Source organism: Rhinichthys klamathensis, unplaced genomic scaffold (assembly GCF_029890125.1).
Source record: "Rhinichthys klamathensis goyatoka isolate OS25496 unplaced genomic scaffold, OSU_Roscu_1.1 h1tg000196l_1, whole genome shotgun sequence".
Classification (NCBI taxonomy): Eukaryota; Metazoa; Chordata; class Actinopteri; order Cypriniformes; family Leuciscidae; genus Rhinichthys; species Rhinichthys klamathensis.
The window spans coordinates 7,487,577-7,499,223 of NW_026606722.1; the positions used below are offsets into that span (position 1 = coordinate 7,487,577).

Here is an 11,647-nt window from a genome sequence, read left to right on the forward strand (position 1 = left end):
TACAGATTTCATACAATCTGTGTGACAGAAGGCAGCGCAACATACGCAGGTAAGCCTTTCCCTTCACTCTGTTAGACGAGAGCTGTGTGTTTATGTGGCAAAGTATCAGCAGTTACTGCTGCTTTGTTGATGTTTGACCCATCAAGTGTTTGTCAAGCTACAAATGAGTTAAACCTTCTTATACTTCAACTATTTTGCACTTAAACTTGCAACAGCTCCTCTGCTGAGCTGTGATCACTTTTATAAGGTCCTTCAAGGTCCACAGATGTTTATTAAAGTTTGACCCATTGCACCACCAGAGTTCTGTTCATCAAAATTTTAATTGACAATTTTAATTGACACATAAAGTGATAATTTTGACAATTTTTGTAGTTTATAAGATACATGAAAATTATGGCATAGTCATACTTATGACGTCATAATTATGACTTCATAATATTAAGTCATAATAAGATTACAAAGTCAATTATCAGATTAAAAGTCATAATTATGACTGTCACAATTATGACTTTCTGTCACAATTATGACTTAGCATGTCATCATTTAGACTGTCATCATTTTTAATTAGTATGTAAATTTCGACTTTTTAGTGCTGTCAAATCGATTAATCGTGATTAATAATCACACCTTACATAAAAGTTTTTAATAATTTAAGTTTTAATAATTTATTTACAAACTTTTATGTTAGATGTGATTAATCGTGATTAATCGATTTGACAGCACTACATTTTTATTCTCATAATTATGATTTTTTTTTCTTATGTGGCACAAATGGCCTTTCATAGCCATGAGTCTCGTGCACGAGAGTATCATTAAAGCAGTATCATACCAGATAATCAAAAGTATTCTCAGGTCAAGCTCAGGCACTTTATTATTGATTATAACTTATAGATTCTAGAACATATAAATTATTTTTATTAACTATAATTGATTATTTACACATTGTCAAGAACATGAACAGGATGCCTTACCTTAACATTTTGTATGAAGAATTTCATTCAGACTTGAAATTAAAGCTTGCATTGGTTTGAATGTCAATTTTAAGTTAATTTTGAAGTCATCAACATTTTAAAAGTTATTTTTATTTATTTATTTAAGTTTGGGTTTATGTAATTAAAATCAAATCAATACTATTATGTTTGTTGTTGTTTCACATCAAAAATACTTCACCTAAAGGATGATGTCATAACATAAAAATAAAGTGATGGAAGTAAAATTCACAATAAAAGAAAACAAACTATGATTTCTATTGTTTTCTTTATTATTGTTTTCAATATGAGTTTTACATTTTTATCCAATATCAATAGTTTTATGCTCAGTTGTTTCCTTTATGGTCTTTAATGTAATTAATTGAATTTATTAAAACTTTAACTTTTTAATCAAAATGTAATCAAATGAAAATTTAACAAGAGGATATTCGGGTTTTTAATATAGTACATGCATACGTACACACCCACGTGTGTGTGTATATATATTTATATATATATATATATATATATAATATATATATAGTAATATATAGTTATATATTTTGGTCATAATTTCTTTAAACCAAACCTTCTATTTTGGGCCGTACTGAGAGGCCTTAATAAAAAAATTCACTTTGTGAGAATATGAATGGAAGAAAGATATCATTCCAGAATTTCCCAACCTGTAAAACTAGTTTTAGGACACGCCTCCTTTTCTAGTAAGCGAACAGCTTCTTACAGAAAGAGGAAGTGCTGCAATCTCATTCTCTCATTCTGTGTATCATGTCTACTAGGGATGTAACGATTCACTCGCAACCGGTTGAAAATCGATAAAAATGTGTGACGATTCAAGTCGGTTGAAATGTTAAACGAATCGCGATACACGTTTTAAACAGCAGGGCGCGTTTACTATAGCCTACTGTGAAGTTGTGAACCTCGCTTTACAATAGCACAATAGCAGCGAGCACACACTGGCGTGAAGCTAGCGAGTGTTTTCACTTCATTCATGGAACTTGATCTTGTGTGAGCCAAGCTCAACTTCCATAGGAATGAACTGAAAACGCTCGGTTTGCTCCGCTCGCGCCGCACCAGTGTGTGCCATAGACTGGTGTGCACGTGCCGTCAAACAGTAGACATGGCTTTGGCGACGGCAAGCGTAGATGTTGACGTTGACTCATTCAAATCGGAGGTGTGGCGGCATTTTGACTTTCCGTAGACTAATAATAATCACCACCGTGAGTAACACCAGTCACCTCCGTTTTCATGTAAAAGTCATTAATACTACAATTGCGAGAGCCACGGAGATCACAAGGTGCATCAGTGTTTCCGTGGCAACCAGGTGTTGTATTTATTTTACTATCTCTTTCTCTAAATGTGTTTTTTTTTTACTCTTACTAGTGTAATGATACAAATTATAACAAAATTAGAATCTTGCCTTTATTACAATGTAAAACCCCTGTCAATCTGGTACTACTAATTTTACACAGTCTTTTACATAGTGTGCGAAGGTACCAGTGTCCAGCCTCTTGACCAAACAGACAGAAAGACTGAGTTGAAACAACCTTGAAGGGAATTTTTTTAATGTAGTTTTATTATTTGAGAAATATATTTTAAATTAAAAAGAAATGTGCAGCATTTTGTCTGAGAAATAATAAAAGGGACACTTTTGTCTTAAATCGCATTTGTTAAAAAAATCGTGAGAAAATCGTATCGTGAAACCAGTATCGTGAATCGTATCGCATCGTGAGATGAGTGAATCGTTACATCCCTAATGTCTACTGGTGAGTACATTGCATATTGGGGTATTTTATAGGTATGCTTTTTGATTTTCTAGCTGTGCAGCGTGGCATTTAACCCTCAATGATTGTGCGGCAGTTGGTGTGTAGGGGTTTGACCTCTCACCTGTGTGCGGCAGTCAGACTGAACTGGAGATCTCCAAAGATGGCTAGACCAAGCTCAAGTAGGACACAAGCACTTTGAGGAGAATGCTGAAAAGATTTCTGGGGATGTTGTGTTAATGCCTGTGAACTAAATGATTTGCAACAAAATTTATTTGTATTTATTTGCAGATTTAACAAAATTTCGTGAGGAGTTTGATAAAGCAAAGCACATTGCTATCATAACGGGGGCTGGAGTGAGTGCAGAGAGTGGCGTACCAACCTTTAGAGGACAGGGGGGCTACTGGAGGAAATGGCAGGCACAGGTAACACACACACACACACACACACGTTGGGTTCCCATGTTTGTTGGGGACTCCATAGACATAATGATTTTATACTGTACAAACTGTATATTATATCACCTTACACTAAGCCTAGCCCCAAACCTATACCCATCACTGAAAACTTTCTGCATTTTTACATTTTCAAAGAAAATCCCTTAGTATGATTTATAAGCTGTTTTCCTCATGGGGATCCATCAGGATTTTGGATATTTGCATCTTTGTGGGGATCATTTTGTCCCTATACCATAGGGATTACCAGGACCACATGCACACACACACACACACAATGTTTGCAATGTGTATCTGTAGACAATATAGAACAAAAAGAAGATTAAAATAGTTCCTGTAGTAGCAAGCTGTTTTAGCATATATTAACAAAATATGACATATACCAAGGTAAAAATTCCATTTATACTGTGAGAGTGATATATTAAATGTAATAATATTTAGATAACTAAATCAAAAAGTTTCCATAATTAAATAATAATAAATAAAAATCATTATATAAAAAAATGGTTAAAATATAATCTAAAAAATATATATTTGTAAATGTTTTAAAAGATTTTAGAAAACAAATTATCAGAAAGCAGAATGAAAAATGATTACATTTAGTGAATGTAAAAAATAATTCTATGTATAGTTCTATACATATTTCAGAAATATAAGTGCACACTAACTTTGAAGGCCCTAAAAAGACATTTTCCAATAAATATTATTCATAATAATCTGTATATGTGCCTGAGGCTTGAGTAACAGCGTGAGTACAAGGAGTAACCAAGCTCTATTTCACAACATAAATAAGCCTAAATGCACTTCTCAATGAAGAGATTGGTTGAAGCAGTGGAAAAGTTGCAGTGGTAGGGTACCCCTGTATATTCAACTGCATGTCTTTTCTTCAATTTATGTTTCAGTATTATATACAAATGGGCCTGTAAAAGATAGTTTACATGTTGCATTGTAAATAATGACTGTAAACTTTTAACGTCTATTTGACAGTTCTAACCAAATCTGTCAGGCTTCCTATAACATAGCACATAAACAGTTACCTACTGTAGTCACAACACATGTACGCAAGTAGAAAAAATTGGGGAGATGGAATGTGTAACTGTTTTTTTATTTTTTCTTCTGGTTTTCCTTTAAAAGGACCATCTCTTGGTCTTTAACCTCTCGTTGTCTTTCAGGATTTGGCAACCCCTGAAGCTTTCTCTCGAGATCCTTCTTTAGTCTGGGAATTTTACCATTACAGGCGTGAGGTGGGTCACACATTACTGACTAAATGGCTACCAATATCATACACTTTAGTAATTATACATTTGATAATGTGGTAAAATTGAAATACCTGGATTATGTTAATTATTAAATGAGACTGTTTTGCATGCTTAGAATTGCAGTGAGGAATCTAAAAGATCCAGGAATGGCGGTGTTTATTTCTGGGCCTGAAATTCAAACAGCATCCACATGGGGGTGGAATTACTACTAGAATAGTAGATCAGTTATGATTTGCAAAAAAAAAAGAAGGCATTATTAGTGTTTTCACCACACCAAAATTCAGTTGTAGGTACCAGTACCAGTAAAACATCATCTGCTTAACTTGTAAGTTTAAATATTAATACAAATTAATTTATTTATTTTTATACTACGGGGCTGTAGTATACAAATGCTTGATTCTGATTGGTTGACGTGCGTTCTAAGGTGGGCAATTATTTTCAGGGCTAAAGTAGTTCCAGACAGGCCTTGACCGCACAGTTCCATATCACTTCGCCAAATGATTTCAGTTATTTCAAAGGTCCTTACAGACTACTGTTAGCCTGGTAATACCAGACTCTGCTACTTCACTTTGCTTCGTACACAGAGTCTGGGATAGCATAATAGAGAAGTGTTTTCTCTCTCGCTAGGGGGCGCGTACTGAAGTTTAAATTCATTGGTTACCCGTAAGCCAATCAGATAAGTTTGTTTATGACGTATGTTATGCGCCGACACAGCCGCATCGAACCACAGACATCATGCATCGAACTCAAATCTATGATCGAACTTCCACTGTAAACACAAACACTTGATGATGCGAGCGAAATACCCGAGTGAACATGGCTGTAAACGACTTTTTTGATCTGTGAGTGATGTAATAGAATGACTGCTGCGCTTGACAGGGCACAAACGAGCAGAGAGAGAGAGAGAGAGAGAGAGAGAGAGAGAGAGAGAGAGAGAGAGAGAGAGAGAGAGAGAGAGAGAGAGAGAGAGAGAGAGAGAGAGAGAGAGAGAGAGAGAGAGAGAGAGAGAGAGAGAGAGAGAGAGAGAGAGAGAGAGAGAGAGAGAGAGAGAGAGAGAGAGAGAGAGAGAGAGAGAGAACTCCCACGTCTACAAACAACACGACAGCTGTCTTGCTCTCTCTCCCTCGCGCATATTCATAAAAATCAATCGACAAGATAGTAAGAGGTCGGAAGACCGCGGTTTCACGTGGAGCATTTGGAGATTTTTAGAGATTATAGACTCTAGGAACAACATCTCAATGAACAACATCTCAACTATAAAGGCCTGTCTCATATAAGTTAGACGCCTATCTCAAGTACAAGCCGGTGCAGTTCGACGATTTGGGCAAATAAAAGCCCGGGCTATTATTTGAAGTTTTACGGTATTTAAGACCTGGAAAGACACTGACCTGTCAAAAGGCTCCCCAGTTTCTCGCTGCCAATCGGTAATAGTTGATAAATTAAACTTTTCCCAAAGGGAGTAGGGCCACAACATCACCTCCATTCAAAATGTTTAATACACACTCTTCGTGTTCGGGCTTCAGTTTGCTAATGCCGGGAATATTCTCCACAACAGAGCGAATTGCATCCGCGTCTCCATATCAGCGGTCGTTTTCGATTTCCCTGACATAATCTTAAACACGGCGCTTACCGACTACGTCACGGCTTTCAGCCCGCCCTCTGTTCGTTGATTGGCCAGGCTGTTTTCAGGCCGGTGGAAAACAGAAAGATAGGCTGCTATCTCAGACTGACTACAGGAGCGAAATGAAATTAGCGGAAGTAGGAAGTCTGACGTAGTCAGGCTAGACTACTGTAGCAAAAGAACCAAAACCCACAACGACACTGACCAAGCAAAGAAATATAGTACACAATAGGATAAAAAGGACAACATATTTCCCTGTTTTTCTGCAACAAAATTACGTTTTATTATGTACGGAAAGCACATACTCTTTCTCCAGCTCTCTCACACTCAAATGCACACACACACACACACTAGCGAGATAATAACGGTGCTGTACTTGGAGCAGATAAACTTACAGTTTCGCTATTAGTAGAGACGCTGCTGCAGAACACTGTTGAGGGACGCACAGATTCAGGTAATTCATAGTATACATGCTTGATAACTCTCTCTCTCTCTCTCTCTCTCTAAGTGCATAAATAACTGCATTAGATTGCTATCAGTGGCTGAAGCGTCTGTTACTAGCTCTAAAAAGACGTTTTGGAATTAGCAACGGAGGCTTGGGATTAGATGCGTAAGAAATTAGTCCTACACATAAAAGCGTTTTAATTACAAAAACCTGACAAACATCTTGACATACATCATCTGAACAATGTTTTGAGGTGTGGTAACCGCAGTATAAGCGGAATAATTGCAATAAGTTTCTAATAATTCAATGGCCCGTCGTCAATTATCCCTTACATATCATAATACAGCAACTTTTTTTATGTATATAATAAAATTCAAAATCTCAAGTCATTAAGTACCTGTAGATATTTACACACTGGAGCTGCAATTAAATTGCTAATAATAATTATCATTAAATAAAAGTTAGTGTTTGGTTGCATGCTAATATATGCAGGTAATGCGCAGTAAGATGCCGAACCCAGCACACCTGGCTATAGCGGAGTGTGAGTCCCGTCTCAGCCAGCAGGGGCGCTCTGTTGTGATCATCACTCAGAACATCGATGAACTGCACCATCGCGCTGGTTCCAAACACGTCTATGAGATCCACGGTGAGACAACGGCCATTATAGTACATTTATTTGTGGCTAAAATCTGATTAACAGAACTGAAAATGATTGGTCATCCATTTGGAGGGTGTCCCATCTTTCTTTCCATACTAGCAATCCTTCTAATTTTGGTTCTTCTCTTCAACTGATATCTCTCTCTTTTGTCTATCTCTCTCTAGGTAGTCTATTTAAAACTCGCTGCATGAGCTGTGGAGAAGTGAAAGCCGACCACAAGAGTCCAATCTGTCCTGCTCTGGAGGGGAAAGGGTAGAGCTCACGCAAACACACCACTATTATTTGATCAAATATTTAAACCACAAGAGACTGCACTCTCCTTATATGCTCCTTATTGTCTTTCTTTTTCCAATCCTCAGAGAGCCTGACCCCAATGCCAAGGATGCCAGAATACCAGTTGAGGACCTGCCCAGGTTTGTGAGCGTGTTTGTTGTTAAAGATAGGGTTGGCGATTTCGGAGAGGCTAGCTTTAAAAGCATAAGATCCCACCCTCCCTTCAGAGCGTCTCCAAAGCCACGCCTCCTTCAAAACACATAAACGCATTTAGCGGAGTCTGCAAAGCTTCATGAGATGAGAGACGCCGTTAAACTACCTCGTGTCTCAAAGCACATAACATTAGAATAATAATGAACGTACGTAAGCAACTTAGAGCTTTGACTTGTACCACTTGACTGCTGCAGATTCATTTTTGGTGTTGACATAGAAACGCATAAATCTGAGTCTGAGGACGTGAACAGCTCCAATAGAACGTCACAGGTTGCCATTTTGTAATTACGGTGGGTTATGACATGGTGTGGACGTAGCATAAGATTGTTGTTTTGGTTCAGGAGGAACTGTAAATGGCGGCTGCTGTTTGTTTACGGCGCCCGGTGACTGTGCTTCTAAAACTCTGCATAGCCTCATGAAACGTGATGATGACGTGTGATGCTTGCGCGAGCAGGTGCACGGACGTATGGAGATACATATGTTGACAGTCAGGTAGGACATCGTATGGCTGGACAAACATATTTGGTCCTAAAACTTTCACAGAAGATATGTACATTAATGAAGATATGTTTTAATATTTAGATCCCTTATATTATTCATTGCTATCAGTATGTGAAGAGTTTCAAACAGTATAATAAAAACTGTTTATTGAAACAAATTGCCTAACCTACTTTTAAATGCAGATCAGTAGAGCGTGATGATGGGTCAGAAATTGCGCCACCTTGTAAAATGCAGCACTTTTGGGTAAATATGTAATATACACAGTTGTGTGGAAGTCTGCAAAACCTTTTGCATGGGTTTGTTCAGAATCAGATTTTGTAACCGTTTTTTTTTTTTTTAGAAACTGAGAATTACAATATTGTTTATTTTGGGGTTTTGAAAGAAAATAATACTTTTATCCAGCAAGGACAAATTAAACTGATCAAAAGTAACAGTAAAAACATTTAAATTTGTTATTTTTTTATTTTTTGTTAAAATGCTATTCTTTCTTCTATTTATTTATAAAAGAATCCTGAAAAACTGCATAGTGGTTTTCACAAAAACATAAAGCAACTGTTTTAAACATTGATGATAATAATAAGAAATATTTCTTCAGAACCAATATAATATATTCAAATATAAAACAGCCGTAATTGTTGTAATAATATTTCACATATACAAGTCTAGACTGCTTCCACTAAAAACTCTTCAGAACATCGCCCACTCCTGCCTACAAATCAGGAATTATGTCTTGTGCCGCAATAAATCTAATCAGATACTGGTGGAATGCAAACCTCCAGTTTTCTTTATTGTAAACATATTGTAAGGCTGTTTAATGTAGAGAAGGAGGGAGGGTAGTCATGTGATACAAAATTTGGACTGTTTTGATCCAAGAAACCTCGACAAACATTATAGACTTCAGGGGTAAATTTAAAAAAGATCTAAAGATCCCTGTAGAAATAATGTAATCAAGCTTTTGAGAATAGTAACACCTTTTTTCCAACAGTGGGCAGCAGATATCCATGTGTCATGTTTAAAGCTGTTAGTTTTGCACTTTTTGTTTGTAGGTGTGAAAAGAGGGGCTGTAATGGCTTGCTGAGGCCTCATGTGGTTTGGTTCGGAGAGACTTTAGATTCAGATATTCTCACCGCTGTGGAGGAGGAGCTGGAAAAGTGTGATCTCTGCTTAGTGGTGAGTGACCACACATGAATGCATAAAACTGCAGAAAATTACCTAGTGAACTGCATATCCAGATAGCATTTTTGGGCATCAAGACTGTGACAGAAGCTAAGCTGCAACATTATTCTGCCTTCTATAATACCTTTTTTCAAAGAAATCCAAAATTAGCATCACATCACATTTAGCTGACTGAAGTATCAGATTGTTAGCTTAGCAACGGGCTAGCATCAGACTCCACTGGAATTAATTAGTGGAGATCAGTTATAGTCAGAAATTACGTTAAGTAAAGTTTCATGAACTTCCAGTGAGTCATATGTTGATTCAGTTAACTTAATTCAGTGAAGGATTCATCAGACTGATTCAAATCAGTAAAATGAATCATTTAAAGAAGCTGCTCAAATGAGTCATTTGTTCGTGAATCGGACTTTGTTGAGTTTGTTTTTGCGTGCAGTCTTTTTATTTCCTCACATTCAATTCTGCAAGTTTTGCAAATCAAGACCGAAAAAAATACATTCACAAATCGGGTACATTTTGATTTTGGGTAAAATGTGTTTGTTTTTTTCATTGCAGGAAATACTGGCACAACCTCAATAGAAATCATGCTCATAAAATGATTACTGGTTAACATATTAGTTTATTGTTTATACCAGTTTATGGCCCACTTCTATTTGTGAGGTTAAAAGAAAAAAAATAAGTGTTATTTATTTATATAGTGGCTTTCCGTAGCTCAAGGTCACTTTACATTGTACATTACAATACATTTACAAACCCACAAACACATAAGGACACATATAGCCACATTATCCAAAATACATGATAAACAGATATGTTTTTAGCTGAGTCTTGAAGGTCGCCACAGATGAGATATTACAAAGTGTAGGGGGTTTAGTTAGAATGCCGCCTAAGAAGGTAGCGGCCTATTTAGGTTACAAGACAGCTCACTAGGTTTTAGTGTCTGCCTAAAACATTTACTACACAATCTCATCAATTCCAAACACAGATGTGTGTGTGTTTTGACAGCTTTACGTAAAGAATTTGTCATCTCCAACTGTATAATGTGTGCGTCACATTGTTTTCCTGTCTCCAGGTGGGCACCTCCTCCATAGTTTACCCAGCGGCCATGTTCGCTCCTCAGGTGGCGGGTAGAGGTGTGCCTGTAGCTGAATTCAACATGGAGTGCACACCTGCTACTAAGCGCTTTAAGTAAGACACACAAATACACAAACTATTTGTTTACATGAGTCATAGTCATGAGCCTCTTAGTCAGCCCTTTTAAGAGGAAAACGCATAGATGCTCTAGCGCACACAAGCTTTCACATGCGCACGGACTCTAAGTGATACATTTGAGCAAACAATGAACCATAGAAATTGAACACCTGTGTGTGGTTTATTTGAGATGTGTTTCTCACCAACAGATATCACTTTGAGGGTCCTTGTGGCACCACACTGCCTCCCGCCCTGGAACGGCACGAGAGCGAGGCCATTTAAGGAGAAAGAAGGCATGACCGATCCATTCGTTTAGCACTTTGACTTCTCAGTTCAATGGCACATGAACAGGGATTGGTTCATGCCTTCATGTGATTGGTTTTTTCCTATGGCTTATGTGCTCAGATATGAAGATTTACAGTAAAATTTGGCCGAAATTACATTTTAAATAATGTATTTGCTTGGCGTATGTGGCAACATTTTGTGAAAGTTGTGTTTTTGGCAGAGGATCTTAGTAGATTTGTTCCAGTTGAGTAACTTTCTGGGTAGATCATTTACAGTGTTCCCACAGTCATAGAAAACCTGGGAAAAAACCCCCAGATGATTTTATAATTACAATTTCCAGTCAAGGAAAAGACACGGAAATTGATAGTCTTGAAAACTTATGGAAAGTTCTATCATAAGTGAATTTTTGACATGATCCGCTGTAAAATATTGAATCATCTAGAAATAACTGGTTGGAAAAATCATGGAAATTCATTGTTTCAAATTTTGTGAGAACCCTGAAAATAGGACTAGAGACCAGTGAAATGTATTTATTTAAAATTAAATGACCATAAAATAAAGTGTTCAATGGCACATGAGGCTGAAGATTGATTATCCTTTAAATTATTTGGTTTGAGTTAGTTTTTCCAGATAATAATTGTGATTGAGATTTAAAATATGATAATAAAAAAAAAAGCTCTACACAGTTTGGTCAATTAAATGTATGATTATATATCAATATGAACCAATAGAAAAATAGATGCAAAATAGATTCATCAAGAGAGTTAGTGAATTTAATTTAAGAGGAACTGAAGTCTTTCAGAAACCCGAGTTTAGAACAAAATTAA

At 36.7% G+C, this 11,647-nt stretch overlaps 1 protein-coding gene across 3 annotated transcripts; it reads left to right on the plus strand.

Annotated features, from left to right (window-relative positions):
- Positions 1-12: 12 nt before the first annotated feature.
- sirt5 (sirtuin 5) lies at positions 13-10,855 on the plus strand. 3 transcript variants are annotated; one of them, XM_056262804.1, is made up of 10 exons: positions 13-49; positions 2,811-2,928; positions 3,038-3,171; positions 4,374-4,445; positions 7,019-7,172; positions 7,349-7,436; positions 7,544-7,597; positions 9,218-9,341; positions 10,417-10,532; positions 10,745-10,855. In XM_056262804.1, exons 2-10 carry the CDS (start codon positions 2,829-2,831, stop codon positions 10,815-10,817), a joined length of 915 nt encoding a protein of 304 aa, XP_056118779.1. In that variant the 5' UTR covers positions 13-49; positions 2,811-2,828; the 3' UTR covers positions 10,818-10,855. The 3 variants fall into 3 exon arrangements, with proteins under 3 accessions (XP_056118779.1, XP_056118781.1, XP_056118780.1); XM_056262806.1 differs by having other exon boundaries at positions 2,844-2,928; XM_056262805.1 differs by lacking the exons at positions 13-49; positions 7,544-7,597 and having other exon boundaries at positions 2,803-2,928.
- Positions 10,856-11,647: the final 792 nt, after the last annotated feature.